At 44.4% G+C, this 19,943-nt stretch overlaps 1 protein-coding gene across 1 annotated transcript in view; it reads right to left on the bottom strand.

Moving 5' to 3' along the window:
* Positions 1–18,963, bottom strand: part of LOC113888438 (multidrug resistance-associated protein 4-like) — a 131,040-nt gene extending 112,077 nt beyond the window's left edge. The window contains exons 1-4 of the mRNA XM_027535566.1: positions 18,864–18,963; positions 17,082–17,795; positions 7,652–7,762; positions 7,063–7,183 (exon numbers count right to left, since the gene is read on the bottom strand). Coding sequence (XP_027391367.1) covers positions 7,063–7,183; positions 7,652–7,762; positions 17,082–17,377 — 528 coding nt within the window. The 5' untranslated portion in view covers positions 17,378–17,795; positions 18,864–18,963. The remainder of the gene's footprint in view (positions 1–7,062; positions 7,184–7,651; positions 7,763–17,081; positions 17,796–18,863) is intronic.
* Between the last annotated feature and the right edge of the window lie 980 nt (positions 18,964–19,943).

Below are 19,943 nucleotides of genomic sequence, written 5' to 3'. Positions count from 1 at the left end.
AAAAAGAAAAAAAATGCCATCCATGGTTCTCCATCTAACAAACACTGCAGGTGCTGCTTTGGAAGAAATATTACAAATCATCTCTTTCCCAAGGCAAAAGTCAAATCTCAAACCAGTGAGTTGGGAGGCATTGAGGCTTAATTCCTGAGTAAGACTTAGGGAAAGCAATTTTCTTTCCCAAAACTAAAGAAACACTTGCCCATCCTGCCAAACAGTCATTCCATCCCACAACCTACCCCTTCCCTCTAGTCACCCCCTAAAGGTTCCCTTCTCCCCTATTAAGGAAAATCAAACACTCAACAAGAATCCAAGTCACCAAAAGTAAACACCTCCACCCTCAACATCATTTCTTCCACAGACTTCTCAAAAGACAAAATGCCAAAAGTTTGGAAATCTTTCAGGAACTTGACTTTCAAAAAAGATTTTCCTTTTAAGCAATATTTTTTAAATTTAATGCAGAAAGTCAAGGTGGCTCATGTACAGGAGACAAAGCTGGGCCATTTCTAACAGTCAGGAGAATAGGACATAACCCCCGCCACTCCTCACCTCTCAGGGGAGGGGACTGGGCAAACGGCTCTTTGAGATCACTCTACTTACACAACAGCATATGGAAGACTTATCTCTAAGAGGGAATCCCTGATGACCTGGGGATGTCTGTGGGTCCCCATGGAGATATTTTCAGGGGCCAGACATGCTGGGGACTTGCTGGATGTTCTGTTTTAATTATTGTTGGTTTTTCAAGACCTCCACATCAACATCAGCCTGCCATTTGTTTTTCTGAGCATCATAAGTCATCTTTCATAGGACAGAGATTTTCATACTTCAAAATCCTAACTCCAAAAGCCTCACCTTGGACTAACATTGCCTGCCTCTTCCTTCTGGTGCTGCCAGGAATACCGGCACTGTGGGTGGTCACAGCACATTGCTTGGGAATCACGGATGATCTACAAGGTGTTCTATGCACCAGAGAAATTAAAAGAGGGCTGGAAGTCATAAAGAAAATGTATTTGCATGTTAAAGCTTCCCAGCTGGCCCTAGTGATAAAGAAATCGCCTGCCAATGCAGGAGATGTAAGAGTTGCTGGTTCAGTTCCTGGGTTGGGAAGATCCCCTGGAGGAGGGCATGGCAACCCACTCTGCTATTCTTGCCTGGAGAATCCCATGGCCAGAGGAGCCTGGTGGGCTAAGGTTCATAGAGTCTCAAAGAGTCAGACATGACTAAAGTGAATTAGCAGGCAGCACATGTGCATTTTAGAGAATCCTGGGCTGAGTTTAGATCTTCTACCGTCTCAAATATAATGACCAACAAGCAGCATAGACAGAAGATCACAAAATGAGACATTGCTTCATAAAATCAGTTATTAACATTCATTCCATCCAACTTAGCAACTAGCTTTAATCATCCCAAATTCAAAACAGCACCTAAAAAGATCTTTAAAATGTAAAAGACAAGAAAAAAAAAAAAGCTAAATCATTACTAGCTTTGTCATGAGAAATCATTTCTTTGTAACTTCTCCAAACAGTAGATTGTCAATAGCTAAGATTAGGCAAACAGGAGTATTTATGTTGTATTTCAGGCTTCTTTTGGTGGACAGGAAAAAAAAAAAATTCAAGGTTCACTTCTCCATGAGTTTTAATGGCCCTCAACTTCTAGAATATCACTGCATTAGAATGAAGAGTTCTGCCAGTTATAACCCTAATACCACAAAGTTAGAAGGAGTTTCATATGCCAGTCAGCATCCTTAGCTGGGGAATCAAGGCCACTGCCTAGTTTTACACTGTAAACCACCTAGACATTGGCTTAAACAGCATGAACAAGCAAGCTCCCTCCTGAGAGAAAGTCCAGTCCTGGCACTTCAGAGCTGATTTATCTGCTATTCACCCAGGGATGGTCTGGTCCCACCCAACTCTCACCCTAAGACCTAGGTCTGGGGTACACCCTCTGTGTGGGGAAGTGTATTTGGAATGCAGGAGAACCGCTCCACACCCTAGTAACTGACCTGGGGTTCTCATTCTTGCTCAGCAAATGCACCCCCAGAATCACAGACATACTGGGTCTCAGCAAGCAACCAGGAGCACTTAGTAACAACACAGAGGACTCGGCCTCTGTCCAGATCATCAGTCCCAACATAGTCACCATCCAAGACCCAACATCTTCTCACTGGTCCATGCCAGGGAGCCCATCTGGAGCAATGTCTTAAGAGTATGGATGGATTTAGAGTTAGCTCTCCAGGGCAGCCATAAACTCATTCATTGGGAATAGTAATGAGGGCAAGGTGGCTTCCTAAAGGGCTCCTGGTCCATCTGAACTCAATATGACACTGCTGCTAGTGTCAGAGTCCTCATCACTTCCAGTATTGGGGGGGATGTGGTCCAACCTGGACTCCACCCTCATTTATGATCACTAATCTGACATCCCAGGGAGTTCTTGTATCCCATTTCTTATCCTTAGGCCAAGTTCAGGACATGTGTGTCTGAGATCATGAAGACAAAGCTCTCAAGACGAGCCTTTCTGATCATGGATAAACTTCCAGTCATCCAGATGATCGGGCTCATAAGTCAGAGCACCTGAGAGGGAACCTCAGTCTGTCCTTGACTCTTCATATGACCGCAGACACACTATGTAACTATTTGAACAGAGTGTCCTCTCTTCTAAAATGGAAGTAACATAATATCTATGACTTAATTGAATTAGCCAAAGGATTTGGTGGTATGACATGCAAAGTGCTTATAGCATTTTTGCTACATAATGTTTTTGGAGTACTTACTATTGTACTACTACACTATTAACTACACTATTAATAGTACTGCTGCCCCTGCCACCTGGAGAAGGCACTGGCACCCCACTCCAGTACTCTTGGCTGGAAAATCCCATGGATGGAGAAGCGTGGTAGGCTGCAGTCCATGGGGTCGCTAAGAGTCAGGCATGACTGAGCGACTTCACTTTCACTTTTCACTTTCATGCATTGGAGAAGGAAATGGCAACCCACTCCAGTATTTTTGCCTGGAGAATCCAAGGGACAGAGGAGCCTAGTGGGCTGCCATCTATGGGGTTGCACAGAGTCGGACACGACTGAAGCGACAGCAGCAGCAGCAGCAGTCCCTGCCACCACCACTACTATGAGTATGATCCTCTGTTACTGCCACTAGTACTTCTAGTACTACAGAGCATGAGCCCCACATTTACGGTCCTCGACTCCCCACTTCTCTGCCATGACCACCCAACAATCAGCCTCCTGAAACAGAGGCCAGAGCTCTGCCAATTGCACCTTATGCAGCCCCCAGGCCTGGCCTTCCTGGATCCCCAGCAGGAAGCATGGCTGGGGCTGGGAAACTGTGAAATCAACACATTACCCTGCCACAAGGCACTGCAATATCTGGGTCGTCAGAGCCCTCTTAAAGGTAGCACTTTCCCTCATATACCTGTCCCCAGTCTCTAGCACAATGGCTAGTCCACCTGTGTCATTAATGAGACTTCAACCTGCCAGGGCCATCCAGTTACCAGTGAATTGACAGATTTTCTGGTTTTTTCAGTTGTGTGGGGTGGACTTCACCTACCCAGCTGCCTGCATGCTCTTCAGAAGAAAACAACCTTAAGAGCCACACCTTCCACCTGAAAACCACCTGGGCTATCACCTCACCCCCCCAATACAATGGAATGATGACAACTCACCACCTTCTCCACCTAAAACACCCCCCTCTCAGCAACTGTATCTTCCATCCCTCCTGCTCCCACACACTCACAGGCCACCCGTGTCCCTAAGGCAGTGCTAAGGGACTACAGAGAGCACGAGCCACCCAGGGGGGTCTGCAGTAGACCTCCAGCAGGCTCAGCCAGAACAGGGGGCTGATGGCACTGTCCCCAGTTGAACTGTCCTCTGGGGATCTTGACCCAGGATCTTCAGGGTCATGGAGGTCACTGACCTCATGGCTTTCTACTCTGGTTTTCCCTGCACATGCCTTTCTCCACCCTCTGCCAATCCCAGGTACCAAGACTCCCCCTTCAACCAGAAAACCACCCCCACAGCCAGGACAGAAACTAGCATGAAGGGTGAATGAATTCATGGTGAAGCTGGAGCTCCTCCACACGGGGGTTTTGGCTCACAGTGCCAGCCATTGGGGAAGTGGAAAACCCAGGGAAGGATGTGCTCTTGGGAGTTCTGGGCAGCTCCAGCCCAGATGCAGGGTCCCGGGTTCTGTTCCCCTGGAAGGGGAGAGGGGATGATCTTATCTTAGGAAAGCATTTATCACATGTGACCTGGTCAAATTAATTATTATTTGCTACTGCTGCTGCTAAGTTGCTTCAGTCATGTCCAACTCTGTGTGACCCCATAGATGGCTCCTCCGTCACTGGGATTCTCCAGGCAAGAACACTGGAGTGGGTTGCCATTTCCTTCTCCAATGCATGAAAGTGAAAAGTGAAAGTGAAGTTGCTCAGTTGTCCGACTCTTAGTGACCTCATGGACTGCAGCCTACCAGGCTCCTCCGTCCATGGGATTTTCCAGGCAAGAATACTGGAGTGGGGTGCCATTGTCTTCTCCGTATTATTTGCTGAGTACCTATAATGAACTCCTTATTGCAAAATTCAGACTTAAATTGAAGAAGGATGGGAAAACCACTAGACGATTTAGGTACAACTTAAATCCCTTATGATTATACAGTGGAAGTAACAAATAGATTCAAGGGATTATATCTGATAGGCAAAGTGCCTGAAGAAATATGGACAGAGGTTTGTGACATTGTACAGCAGGCAGGGATCAAGACCATCCCCAAGAAAAAGAAATGCAAAAAGGAAAAATGGTTGTCTGAGGAGGCCTTACAAATAGCTGAGTAAAGAGGAGAAGCTAAAGTCAAAGGAGAAAAGGAAAGATATACCCATCTGAATGCAGAGTTCCAAAGAACAGCAAGGAGAGATAAGAAAGCCTTCCTTGTAGATCAAGGCAATGAAAGAGAGGAAAACAATAGAATGGCAAAGACTAGAGATTTCTTCAAGAAAATTAGAGATACCAAGAAAATTTCATGCAAAGAGGGACACAACAGAGGACAGAAACCATATGGACCTAAGAGAAGCAGGAGATATTAAGAAGAGGTGGAGAGAATACACAGAAGAACTATACAAAAAAGATCTTTATCAGCCAGATAATCATGATGGTGTGATCACTCACCTGTAGCCAGACATCCTGGAGTGCAAAGTAAAGTGAGCCTTAGGAAGCATCACCATGAACAAAGCTAGTGGAGGTGATGGAATTCCATTTGAGCTATTTCAAGTCCTAAGTGATGATTCTGTGAAAGTGCTGCACTCAATGTGCCAACAAATTTTGAAAACTCAACAGGGGCCATGGGACTGGAAAAGGTCAGCTTTCATTTCAATCCCAAAAAAGGCAATGCCAAAGAATGTTCAAACTACCGCACAATTGCATTCATCTTGCACTCTAGCAAAGTAATGCTCAAAATTCTCCAAGTGTGGCTTCAACAGTATGTGAATGGAGAATTTCCAGAAGTTCAAGCTGGATTTATAAAAGGCAGAGGAACCAGAGATCAAATTGCCAACATCCATCAGATCATAGAAAAAGCAATAGAATTCCAGAAAAACATCTACCTCTGCTTTATTGACTATGCCAAATTCTTTGACTGTGTGGATTACAGCAAACTATGGAAAATGCTTAAAGAGATGAGAACACACCAGACCACCTTATCTGCCTCCTGAGAAATCAATATGTAGGTCAGGAAACAACAATTAGAACCAGACATGGAACAACAGGCTGCTTCCAAATTGGGAAAGGAGTTACGTCAAGGCTGTATGTTGTCACCCTGCTTATTTAATTTATATGCAGAGTACATCATGCAAAATGCCTGGCTGGATGAAGCACAAGCTGGAATCAAGATTGCCGGGAGAAATAGCAATAACTTCAGATATCCAGATGACACCACCCTTATGGCAGAAAGTGAAGAGGAACTGAAGAACCTCTTAATGAAAATGAAAGTGGAGAGTGAAAAAGCTGGCTTAAAACTCAACATTCAAAAAATGAAGATCATTGCATCTGGTCCCATCATTTCATGTCAAATAGATGGGGAAACAATGGAAACAGTGAGAGACTTTATTTTCTGGGGCTCCAAAACCACTGCAGATGGTGACTGCAGCCATGAAATTAAAAGACACATGCTTCTTGGAATAAAAACTATGAACCACCTAAACAGCATATTAAAAAACAGAGACATTGCTGACAAACATCTGACTAGTCAAAGCTATGGTTTTTCCAGTAGCCAAGTATGGATGTGAAAGTTGGACCATAAAGAAGGCTGAGCACTGAAGAATTGATGCTTTTGAACCGTGGTTTTGAAGAAGACTCTTGAGAGTCCCTTGGACTGCAAGGAGATCCAACAAGTCAATCCTAAAGGACTCAATCCTGAATATTCACTGGAAGGACTAAAGCTGAAGCTCCAATACTTTGGCCACCTGACTCGAGGAACTGACTCATTGGAAAAGACCCTGATGCTGGGAAAGATTGAAGGTAGAAGGAGAAGGGGATGACAGAGGACGAGATGGTTGGATGGTATCACCTACTCGATGGACATGAGTTTGAGAAAGCTCCAGCAGTTGCTGATGGACAGGGAAGCCTGACATGTTGCAGTCTCAAAGAGTTAGACATGCCTGAGCAACTGCACTGAACTGAGCACCTGTAAAATGTCTTATGTTACTGGGGCTCTGCCCCAAGTTTACTTCCTCCAAACCACATATTCCTTTAGGTTTTAGGGTATTCTCTTGATCTAGGATTAATTTTAGCATTTATATCATTTTCTGAGCACCAACGATGTCCTAACATGGTCTAAAATGTCTTTGCTTTTCAGTCTTTCCTCCCATGACACTATGTGTTAATTGGTTAAAAGACAAATAGCAATCTCCAGAAGACCAATTCCCTAGGTAAATGCCTGTTTATGCTGAGAATAAATACAACCACTGGCCTACAGGATGTTAAACCACTGGTCTCTCTCACCAGTCGCATCCATCTCAGTACTGGCCCATGTACAATGAAAGCAATGCACTGTTTATAAAAGCCTTTACCTCAAAAAATATAAAAATTGAAGATAATAAACAGGATTTCCAGTAGCACTTTATGATTGCTTTCTTTAAAGAAGGCTTCTCTCCATTTTCCTCAGCTCTGTCAACTTCTTGCTTCCAGTACCTGTGATGAGCAAAAGCACAGTAAAGAACAGCACTGCCATAGGGAAAATGGGGGAGGGGCCAGGGTGGAAGATTAGCCTTCACTACAGGGCGCTCTGTGGCTGCCCCATAGATACTGGCTAACTGCTCACAGGGCTCCTGAAAGATGAGTGGTGTAGACTGAAGCACCAGAAAAATAGGCCTTGAGGCTTTGCTGGATTCACAGGTCATGAGCAGCTCAGAAGGGCAGACACTGTCCTCCAGGGACCCCACCTCTGGGGACAGAGCTTGGCCTCCAGGGCCTTGACCGCAGGCTCCCTTCACATCCACAGATGCACAGGGAACACGGGCTCCCCCAGCCTCCAAAGTGGGCTAAGCCTGGGGTCAGCCTGAGGGACTGAGCATGCAGAGTCAGGGGAGGAGTCTCAGAAGAACCCCCCAAGTGGAAATTCTCACTCTTCCTCCCCTTCTCCCTGCTGTCTGTGCTCACCCTTGCAGCTCTTCTCCAAGGTGCTGGGAGCAATCTTTTGGAAGCACTGAGTGTATCTCATTTTCTTTCAATCTCCATTTGTGACCAAATAGGAAAAAGGGGTTTATCCACCTGTTATAAATTAAGAGAAAAGGAGAGTGGTATATATTCAAATTATACAACTCTAATTAGAATCCTACATTTATGGGCTTTGTAAAAAGAAATAGTCTACACTGTAAATATATAGAAATATGGAAGAAAAAAAATTGGATATTTACACACACAGGTGACACGACCCTTATGGCAGAAAGTGAAGAGGAACTAAAAAGCCTCTTGATGAAAGTGAAAGAGGAGAGTGAAAAAGTTGGCTTAAAGCTCAATATTCAGAAAACGAAGATCATGGTATCTGGTCCCATCACTTCATGGGAAATAGATGGGGAAACAGTGGAAACAGTGTCAGACTTTATTTTTTTGGGCTCCAAAATCACTGCAGATGGTGACTGCAGCCATGAAATTAAGAGACACTTACTTCTTAGAAGGAAAGTTATGACCAGCCTAGAGAGCACATTGAAAAGCAGAGACATTACTTTGACAACAAAAGTCCATCTAGTCAAGGCTATGGTTTTTCCAGTGGTCATGTATGGATGTGAGAGTTGGACTGTGAAGAAAGCTGAGCACTGAAGAATTGATGCTCTTGAACTGTGGTGTTGGAGAAGACTCTTGAGAGTCCCTTGGACTGCAAGGAGATCCAACCAGTCCATTCTGAAGGAGATCAGCCCTGGGATTTCTTTGGAAGGAATGATGCTAAAGCTGAAACTCCAGTACTTTGGCCACCTCATGCGAAGTGGAAAAGACAGAGTCATGGAAAAGACTCTGATGCTGGGAGGGATTGGGGGCAGGAGGAAAAGGGGATGACAGAGGATGAGATGGCTGGATGGCATCACCGACTTGATGGACGTGAGTTTGAGTGAACTCCGGAAGTTGGTCATGGACAGGGAGGCCTGGCGTGCTGCGATTCATGGGGTCACAAAGAGTTGGACACGACTGAGCAACTGAACGAAACTGAACTGTCTAGTTCTATATCCTGAAGGACCTTGGAAGCAATGACACACTAGTAGCAAAGAATACTCCAGACCCAGATCTCAAAGTTATTTTTTTTAACATACACAATTTTTTTTTTTTTTTTTTGTGGTGAGAACTTTTAAGGTCAACTCTCAGCAGCTTTCTAATATGCAATAAAGCACTATAACTGTGGTCACTCTATCAGACATTACATTCCCATGACTTACTTATTTTAGGGAAGTCTGTCCCTTTGGCCCCCTCCACCCAGATCCTGACTTATTAATATCTTTCTTCTCTAAAAGGAACCAAGGTTCCTTGAAGAAATGGCTGGTTCCAAGGTTGTGGCAGTGTATTTTAGCACCTGATAATCACCTTTTTTAATTGCAATATAAACGCCTGACATTAAGCTTTGGAGACATACACCTCAAAGCTATCCATCTCCAATGAACATGAGTCAGTTATACAACCAGATAAAAAGCCAGGCCGCCCCACCCATGCAGTTCCCTTTTTCAGAAAGTGCTGGTTGACTTGATAACAGACCATCTCACTGACTGCTTGCTTCTCCCTTCCCGCACTTTAATTCCCGCTCTTATTTTTTAAATTCACCAATAGAGTGAACCTGCTAAATCCTAGCGCACCCCACCTTCAATCCCCAAAAGGCAGAACACCAGGTCCAAGCTCTTTCACTCACTAGTTTTCACAGTCTCTTTCTCTCTCTCTTTCTACCTAGGACCTCCTTATGTAGCTCCAGGCATGCCTTGTACTCTTCAGGTCATGTGAGTGATACACCTTGGCATTTGAAAATTCCCTGATGGTTGTCACTGAGCTGTGTCTCACAATCCTAAGAACCACAAGGGCCAGTCCAACAGCAACACTGGCTCCAGAAGGGGAATGCCTGTGCGGGCTGCTGTAACTAGTACAGGCCAAGATGAGCAGAGCTCCAGGCATTCCCACCAACCGCATCACTATCTACAGGCTGAGACCAACAGGCAGAGAAAGTAGAAGATGGACCTGGGACAACTTATGCTAAAAAATAAGGAAGCACTCAAGGAATCATGAGGATGTGTAGGAGGACAGAGAAGCCAGCTTGAATGGCTCTTACTAAACAAATCTGGGATTCTTTAGGCATCAAAATAAATGGCAATGAATCACAATCTATTAAATAACAAAAGGATCCATCAATCCATACTGCTACATATACATGAGAGAAGGGAAAGCTCTTGTATTCAAGAATGCAAATAAACAGAATGAACATGGAGTTAGAAAAGTATCAATGGAAGCTAAACCTAATGGTTGAAAGTTTGATGTGCAGCATGGTATTCATATAACCTCAAATTATCTTTCTCCAAATTACTTATTAACTATAAAATGAAATGGGCTTCCCTGGTGGCTCGGCTGGTAAAGAATCCACTTGCAATGTGGGATACCTGGGTTCTATCCCTAGGTTGGGAAGATGCCCTGGAGGAGGGAACAGCTACCCACTCTGTTATTCTGGCCTGAAGAATTCCATGGACTGTATAGTCCATGGGATCACAAAGAGCTGGACATGACTGAGCAACTTTAACTTCACTTCATAAAATGAAAAACAGTAACTGTATAGAGGATTCCTCCAAACCCTATTAAATTGACTATGTATTAGTTACATGTTAATAATACGTGGAAATAGCCCAAGGATTAACACTATTTTACTGGGTAAGGAAATTTCCAAAGCCAGACAATAATAACCCATGAGCAGAGACCATGTTTCTCTTATTTATTGCATTATTCCTAGTACAGTATGGGTACAGAGGAGATGTTTAAGAATTATTTTTTAAGTAAATGAATGTCTATGAACTATTAAAGAAGGAATAAGAGAGACTGAATTTCAGATTTTGCTAACCCTGGTAACTTGGCACTTCTAAAGAATTCCAGTCCAGGAATCTGAAGACTGGACCCAAGCACTGAGGACCCAGGACCTCAGTTGTCCTCTACTCCAATTTTCCACTCCAGGTGAGTATCACCATGACCCTTAATATGTTGCTCTAAATTTCCTTCTAAAACAAAAGCATTTGTCTCTGTGCTTTAACCACTTAACAGATTTGAAACACCTGGGTCATTCATCCTACAGTTATTCCCTATAAGAAATACTCAGACAATTAGCAGCAGGACTTACTCTGAAAGACCCTCTTTAAAAGTCTGCTTGCAGATTTTTATAGTCAGTGTGGGCCACTGAAGACCAATTAGATGTCATTGGCATAGAAACTACAATTTGGGGAACTTAACGGTTAATTTGAATTTGTAATTTGATTCGTGCACCAGAGTTTTCTTTTGTTCAGACTGTTTATAGGCTTAATGAGCTAAATGTCATGCACATTTGTAAGAAATATCCTTCTTGGTCCCTTTTGGGAATGAGAGGCACTCCTTGGTCTTTATGAATGACAGGTTACTGTTTTGCCTTATTGCTTAACTTCATGTAGTGAAATAAAGCAGACAAAGCTTGAAGAAGAACAACAACAACAAAAAAAGGTTTCCCTGCAGAGGAAAAGATGCTTAACATCACAAATCCTTGTGTGTGCTAAGTCGATTCATTCGTGTCCATCTCTGTGTGATGCTACAGACTGAAGCCTACCAGGCTCCTCTGTCCATGGGATTCTTCAGGCAAGAATACTGGAGTGGGTTTCCATGCTGTTCTCCAGGGGATCTTGCAGACCCCAGGGATCTAACCCATCTCTCTTATGTCTCCTGCATTGGCAGGCATGTTTTTTACTAGAGCCACCTGAATCCTTAGGGAAATGCAAATCAAAATCACAATCAGACACCACTTCACACATATTAGGAGGGGTGAAGAAGGAGGAAGAGGAGGGAGAGGTAGAAAGAGGAGGTGAAGGAAGGGAGGAGGGGGGACAAGGCAGGGAAGAGGAAGGAGGAAAGCAGAAGGGGGAAGACGAGCAAGAGAAGGAGGTTTGGCAAGGATATGGAGAAATTGGAACCCTTGCACACTGATGATGGGGGTGTAAAACACTGCAGTCACAAAAGACAAGCACTGTATGATTCCACTTTCATAAAGGTGCTGAGAGCAGTCAAATTCAGAAAGAAACAAAGTGACCCTGTGGTTGTCAGGGGCTGAGGGAAAGGGGAGTGGGGAATTAGTGTTTGATGACATATTGATGCAGGATGAAAAGAGTTCTGGAAACTGGTTGCACAATAATGTGAATGTACTTAACAACACTGAACCAAATGCTTAAAAATAATTCAGATGGTAAATTTTATGTTAAGTGCACTTTATTACTATTTTTTAAAATTAAATGAGGAAAAATTTTACTCGATACACCTCAGGTGTGAAATCTTCCTGTGTTAAAGTCTAGATTGCAGCTTTCTGGTTGTAAGAATTTGAACTAGCCACATAAGCTCGCAGTATTGGCCTCTGACAAACAGGGGGAACATGTGGAGGTAACACTCCCCAAAGCTGCTGAGAAGGTCCTCTGAGAGGATCACTGGTGCTCTGAACAAAGTCCTGTCAGACAAAGGGAAGCTGTCACCCCCGACAGTGCTCTCTAGTAATCCCATGTGGTCCCCAGTAGAAAGCCTCTGATAACTTTGATAGATGAGGTTACAATAGCAGAGTCCAACAGGAAGAAGAAAGACTCCTCTCCTTTCTGGCAAGGGCTCAGCTAATGAAAAGCCATGGACACTTTTTTTGACAGTCCTCCCAACTTCCTTTTCCCTTATATAAAGATGCTCTTCATCCCTTGCCCTGTGGGGACTTGAACATGGCTCACTCTGGTTGTAGGTATGGAACCGTGATTCTCTGCTGATCCTGAATAAAGCCATCTTTGCTGCAGAAATATCTGATAGTCAAGGCAACAGAGGAAAGAGAGTCAACATGATCAGGGGACCCATGGACAACTCAGAAAGGCAAATTATCCACTTGACACATCTGAGTGGACACTAGCTAATACCTCTCAGGCTGACCAGATGCAGAACTATAAAGACCAAAGAGATCAAGCATAAACTATAGGCGATAAACTTGGATATGTTAGGCTTTTTATTTTGCCTTAAAGACATGGTAGTAAATTTGAATATACCTTTGGGATGTTCTACATCTTGCTTGGGGCTGTAGTTATTGTATTAAAATTACCAAAACTCATCAAAAGAAATGCTTAGGAAAGGGGAACAGATCAAGACCAGAGAAAGAGCCCTGGAGAGCTCACCCAGCCTCCATCAACAACATGTGGATTTTCTGACTGTTAATGAAGAACAACAAGATTCATACCAGTCGTATTCTGAAAATGGTGCCAAGAATCCTGGTTTGATATTAAACATTTCTATGCTTTCATGGTAGAGTTACTGAAGACCTAACAGGACCAGTCTGTCTAAACCATCTCAGCATTCAGCTAGTTCATGTCCCTCTCATGTCATCAGTTTCTCTGACAAGAATCTCTGGAGAGTCTGTCTTAACACCAGTGACAGTTTCCACGTCCACACTCCCTTGGCAAGGTGTCAGTTCACTGACTGTGACGTGCCCAGTGTTAGGGTAGTGAGGATGTAACCACTCCCTGAAGGGCCAAGTGCTTCTGGTCCAAGGCCCTGCCCCACCCTCATCTCTGGGGACAGGTCCTGCACTCACCCCCAACCTGCTGGCCTCTAGGACGAGGGTGGAGAGAAATGCAGAGCTCACCCCAGAGGCTGCAGTGAGGACATCAGGGACATCATCAGGGAGGATCTCGTCAGACTGGACATGGTTCATAAATTGTGCCACTGATTTCCAATAATGGGTAAAAGGAAAAATCATTCAATAAACCATGATGGGAAGAAGAGCTGTTTCAGAAAAAAGGAGGAGGACTATCTTATATCAAATACTAAAAGAAATTTTAGTTGCCTTTATTCTTATAAATGAAACAAAAATGCTGAAATAAAATGTTTACAGAGAGGTAGATGATGCTGGAATTTAAAAAAGGTTAAAAAGAAACAGGAGAAACCAACATAAATAATGATAGCTCTAAAGTAAAGGACAAATGAAAATCTGGAAAAATATTATAAGCATTATGGAAAATTATTTCAAAATATAAATTCCTCAGAGAGAAAAAAATCTATTAATAGACAATTCAAATAAACACAAATAAATGGTCAATAAATGTAAATGTTTCAAAAAAAGTCCCATCTATATAGATCAATAAATTCAAATTGTTTCACTTTTTTTTTTAACTTTAGACCTTGAAAAAATGTAATTCACATACTCAAAGTTGGCAATAAAATAGGCACACTAAGAGCTACTATGAGGGCAAACCGGCAGTTCCCTAGCGGTCCAGATATTAAGACTCAGAGCTGTCACAGCCAAAAGCCTAGATTCTTTACTAGTCATAAACTTAGATTCCACATGCAGTGCAGTGTGGCAAAAAAATAGAAGAGGGCAAATTGATCTGAACATTGTGGAAAACAGTTCAACCTTTCACCAGTTATCGTATTCCTAGGACTTTAGAAAAAGGAAGATACACCAAAGTACATGTTCATGGATATGCATATCATAATCAGCAATAAACTACATTAAACTTAAGTACAAGATTGCATAAATGACAATTAAATATCATGCTCTGAACATAACTTAATGTTATAAATAAATTTTAAACACAGAAAATTAAGAAGGAATCAAGATTCAAAACTAGTTTTATAGAAAAGATGCATGCATATGCACAGGTATACAAAAAGAGTTCTGGAGGAAAGATTAAGAAACAACCAAAATATCGGCAAATCTATATGGTAACAGAAATAAATCCTACTTTCTTCTATAGCTTTAAATGTCTTACAGAAATAGAAAAATGTTTATCGTTTTAAAAAATCCACAACAAATACCATTAGCTATAATGTCAACTTCTCTTAGACCCTAACTCTAAACTGTGTTGTGAAAACACTAAAAAGCCAGTGAGGCCATTTGTAAAAAATCAGTAAGCTAGTTACTGGCATCACTTACAAGTTTAGAAAGCTGATGAAATTTGAGAAAAACAAAAAACAAAAACAAATACCCAATGAGAAGATGAAAACATGGTTTCTCTCTACAAGTTGGGTCTTGTCTCTGGGCAGCATTTTCTAGCTGGACTCATTTCCACTTCCCAGGATCAGCAAGTGGGGGACACAAGGAAATCACGAGGGTACCTCAGACTTTACATACAAGATGGCAATCATGGTCAACAACCAACTTCACAAAGTCTGCTGCTGCTGCTAAGTCGCTTCAGTCGTGTCTGACTCTGTGCGATCCCATAGATGGCAGCCCACCAGGCCCCTCCGTCCATGGGATTTTCCAGGCAAGAGTACTGGAGTGGGGTGCCATTGCCTTCTCCTCACAAAGTCTAAACCCCTTTAAAAAAGTTAATAATGAAGTAACAATGCCAATGGGAGGAATAACTTAAAGCAGAAACCAGCCTCCACCTTCCATCAGAATCACCTGGAGCTTGTTTAACCCCATCCCCAGAGTTTCTAACTTTACAAAACTGGTCTAGAAGGAGCACGGTGGGGAATTTTATTTCTAACAAGATCCCAGGTGACAAGGATGCTGCCGGTCTGAGAGCCAGACTCTGAGAACAGAGAACAGCTGAGAACAGCTATCCTAAAGCTTGATTATAGAATGTTTCACATGCATCATCTCCAACAGCAAGAACTTTAAGAACTTTGAGAAACTCCTGCCAACAAGACCAAAGGCGTGTTTGGAATTGCCTTCTCCCTGCATTTAAGAACAAGTGTCCACAAAGGCAGCTCAGTACAGCAGTTACATACAGGATAACACAGGCTGGGGAGACAGATGGCCTGGTTTGAGATCCAACTCCAACACTTACTAGCTGTGTGATGTGGGCAATTTACTCAGCCTCTCTGCTTCAGTGCCTTCAGGTGTGAGGTAAGAGGTACTAGCTCTTTCCCCTCTGGCAGGAAAACTGGAAATAGGTGGCTACCCAAATCAATGAGGAGTCTTCACTTTCCCATTTCCACACATACATATACACATTTTGCAAATCTACAAATAGAACACGCCCGGAGAGTTGCCTGCCCTGCAGAAGTTAAGGAGACATGTGTCTATTTTGTTATTATTTACAGTAACCACCCCTACACTCCTACTTCTAGGCCTCTCTTGCCTTAAGGGCTGCCAAATGGCCAAGAGATGTAGCTACACACTGAACACACTACCATGAAGATAAGTACAGTGACTCCCATCCCATGAGGATCCCCTATATCTTCCCCTTAAAAAAGGAAATGTCAGAATGTATGGGAAATATGAATGGGTTAGGGTCTAGAAACAAAAAAAATCTAATTATCATCCAAGAGCAATTAAAACCCAAAGCTTCAGGCCCAGCTAGTTAGTAGTCCCAGTTACCAGAGGGAAAACTTTCTTACATCTCTCTGTGCTGTTTTTCATCTGTGTGTGTTTCCTCCCATCTCAGGGACCCCTGAGTGGTTTCAGGACCAAATGACTCCAAGGTAGAACCACCTGCATCAAGACCTTTCACCTCTTCTCCAAAGGCTAAAGGTCCGGTTAAGACCCCACAGCCTTCAGTGACCTTATCCCCCAAGTGGTCCTCAAAGGTGAAAGCAGAAATATTCACAACAGGGAAAAGGGCTGTGATCAAATGCACACTCTATTCGAAGATGTATATCCCAGGCAAAAGCAAAACATGTTCAAGAACAGGGTCCCCATTCATTAAACAAAAAGCAATAGTTTTTTTTACACACATGAAATTTGTCACAACTAGGTACCAGGACATGCAGTGTAAGCCACACAGGAAGAGAGAGAGGGAGGAAAAGAAAGACATGGTCATAGATACAGGGACAGACAGAGCCCAGTGCAGCTGGAACCCAGGTGTCACCTAAGTTACATGGGAAATGTAACTTCCAGTGGGGACATCACTGGAAGATGGCAAAGACATCTAATGGCAGGGTACTAATTAGATAAAGGAAGCTGTTCATAAACTGCTTGCTTGTTTGCACCCTTGTGGGGAAAGGGTGCAAATTAGTTTAGAACTGGAAATCCTGAGCTGTACTGGGGAAGCCCGCTAAAAATGGAATGTAGGGATCCAGTTCGTTCTCCGTTTGGGTGGCGACTCCCCCGGGGCAATCTGGGTTTTTAACCTCCCTGCCTCCTGCTCCCCGGGCTCCAGGGCCCTGGAGGATGCTGGAGCAGCGAGAGACCAGGCTAGGAAATCCTGCGCTCCGGATACCAGGTTTCTGCGTCCCGCTCCTAGGCCCAGGACTTCCCCTCACTCCTCACTCCTCACGCCCAGGCACAGGCGGGGACCACAAGGCCGGACTGGGGAGGCTCCACCAGCTGCCTGGGCGCCCGCGGAAAATGCTCCCTCGCCTCGACTCTCCCCTTGGTCACTGAGAGGTGCCTGCGGCGGGCGGGTCACAGCTCAGACGAGGCGCTCACCTGAGAAACAAGAGGGAGCAGAAGTTCGAGTGCAGCAGCGGGTTGGGATTCACCTCCGGGTACACCAAGTGCATCTTGCTAGCGGCCACGGGCGAGGGCGCGGGGACCGGCGAGGGCATGGGGACCGGCGAGGGCTCCGGCGTGGGCTCCGGGGCCGGCGTGGACTGGGGCTCCGGCGTGGACTCCGGCGTGGGCTCCGGGGCTGGCGTGGACTCCGAGGCCGGCGTGGGCTCCGGGGCCGGCGTGGACTGGGGCGCGGGCGCCGCTTTGGCAGGGGAGTTGCTCGGAGTGCTCATGGTGGCGCCAACGGGGATGCTGGAGGCTCAACCACAGTGCCAGTCCGCTAGGCGGTATACCAGAACCACCATTCTGGAAATGGAGCGTCAGCTCTTGCCTGGTCCCAGCCTTCTGGACCACCCTCTAGGCGCCTCTGCCACCACCGCCTGGAGCCCTGAGTCGGGAGCGGTGTGGACAGCGGGACGAAAGGGTGGCCAGACAGGAGCCACACGCAGGTGCGCGGAGAGGATGCTGGCGCAGCTGATGCAGGCGGGTAGGACGGTGCTGCACTCGGAGTCCTGCACCAGGGCGCCAGCGTTCAGGCACCTGGCTGCAAACTCTGCCGAAGTGAGAGCTATGAACCCAGGCACCCACCCCGAAGGTGGAGAAAGGAGGTACCAACTCTATCAGCCGCATCTGCTCAGAAACGCCCATCAGCTGTGGAGAGACCAGGAGAGAGCTGGCCGAAAGAGATAGCACCTCGCCTTCTGGGCACTCTGCCCTCATCAGGACCAAACAAGGGCGCTGTGGGAAGTTCTCCAACTGTAATGGAGCAGGACCCTATGGGGCCTTCCTGGGATGGAGCACACCACCTCATGCCCTCTTCCTGCTTCCCTTTTGTAGAAAAGCTTTAGTCTCCCAGATCTCCTCTGAATTACAAGAGGTGGCTCAATAATTGATGACTGGGGCTTCCTTGGTGGTTCAGTGGTAAAGAATCTGCCTGCTAATGCAGAAGACACAGGTTGGATCCCTGGTCAGGGAAGATCTATATGCCTTGAAGTAACTAACCCTGGGGTCCACAACTTGAAACTATGCTCTAGAATCTGGGGGCAGCAACTATTGAACCACCTGCTACAGCTATTGAAACCTGCATGCCGTAGAGCCCATGCTCTACAACAAAAGAAGCCAGTGCAATGAGAAGTCTGCTTAACTGCAATCAAGAATAGCCGTCTGCTCGCTGCAATTAGAGAAAAGCCTGTGCAGCAGTGAAGACCCAGCATAGCCAAAAAGAAGTAAAACTCTTTTTTAAAAAAGACTGAAAGAATGTGAACATGTAATTTAAAAACAAAATTAAACACTAGATAAGCCATGCAACAGTCACAGAATCCATAGTTCCTCACTGAAGGACATATTAATAGATAACAATATCAAATGTACATTCCTGAGTTATTCTGCAGATACTAAAACCCCCACCAGATGGAAGAAATTATCTGTATGATGGCCACAAGCAGGGAGCCCCCACACCAGCTAGAGCCTAAGGACTGATGATATAAAACCCTGTGACACCACCCTGTTACCTCACCATCAACCAAGCAGAAAATAATGCAACAGTTGATCACAAACACTGGACTTTCTCTTCACCTTGCCTTTTAAAATTATCCCCTGAAGTCCATCAGAGAGTTCTGGTCTTTATAGCATGAGCTGCCTGTACTCTTTGCTTAATCGTTTCAATAAACTTTTCTCTGCTTCAACTCCAACATTGTGGTTTGTTTGGCCTCACTTTACCTCAAGCACAGGAACTTGGGTTGGACAACACAACTGGTGCCTAAGCATTTGACTTCCACCAACAACAGGATTTAGCACAGATTATGTATGTAGAGCTGCAAGACCTAAGGAAAGGAAACAGAAGATTAGAAGAGCTTGAACGATTTTAGATGACTGAATGCTGTTATTGGAGATAGGCTTTTGGCATCTCACATGTTGATCTGTGCATGGGACCTCTGTAAGCTTTTAGCTGCCCTCTTAGATTGGGAAAGGGGATTATGGGGAGAAAAAGACTGCTTTATGATTTCTTTAATCATGTGCTCAGGGCCTAGCAGAATAATAGTGGCATATGTTACAGAACACAGGTATGTGCATTTCTAGGGAACTTCCATCATTTTTAACTCTAACAATGCCCCATTCAAGAAGGTATTATTATCCCTATTTGACAAAAATGAGAAAGATGAGGTTTAAGGACAGCACTTCTCCAAAGTCATAGAATCAGTAAATGACGAATCCTCACTTGGACTCAAGTCCAAGTCTAGTGTGATCTGTCTCACTGGTGGATGGTTACTGTGTGGGGAAGGTGCCTAGAGTGCACTGTTTGAATGAATGAATGACAGTAGGGATGAAGGAACAAAATCTTGGACTCCCACTCAGAAGTCTAGTTATTTGTGTTGCCATCTTCCCAGCTTAGCAGTTTCCCTTCCCTTCCACCCTAAAAGAAGGAGATCAAAGTTTGTGGTGCTTATAATAGGGTCACTTTATTATGCTCATGTACCTTGGCTAAAATGGTATGATTAATTAAGGCTTTTGGCTTCATTGGGAAGATCCCCTGGAGTAGGAAATGGCAACCCCCTCCAGTATTCTTGCCTGAAGAATCCCATGGAGAGAGAAGAATTTTTGGCTACAGTCCACGGGTCGCAAAGAGTTGAATATGACTGAGCAACTTAGCAAGCACACAGGCAAGTTATAAACTGGTGTACAATAATGTGGTTACAGTTGACAATACTGAACTGTGTACATTGGGCTTTCTAAAAGAGTAGATCTTGGATCTTTTCACCATAAAAAAAGGAAAAAAATGGTTAATTTATGCATTGGGGG

Source organism: Bos indicus x Bos taurus, unplaced genomic scaffold, assembly GCF_003369695.1.
Source record: "Bos indicus x Bos taurus breed Angus x Brahman F1 hybrid unplaced genomic scaffold, Bos_hybrid_MaternalHap_v2.0 SuperScaffold_100135, whole genome shotgun sequence".
In the NCBI taxonomy this organism is placed as follows: domain Eukaryota; kingdom Metazoa; phylum Chordata; class Mammalia; order Artiodactyla; family Bovidae; genus Bos; species Bos indicus x Bos taurus.
The sequence above is the reverse complement of the archived record's forward strand: the minus strand, read 5'-3'. Positions and strand labels throughout refer to the sequence as shown.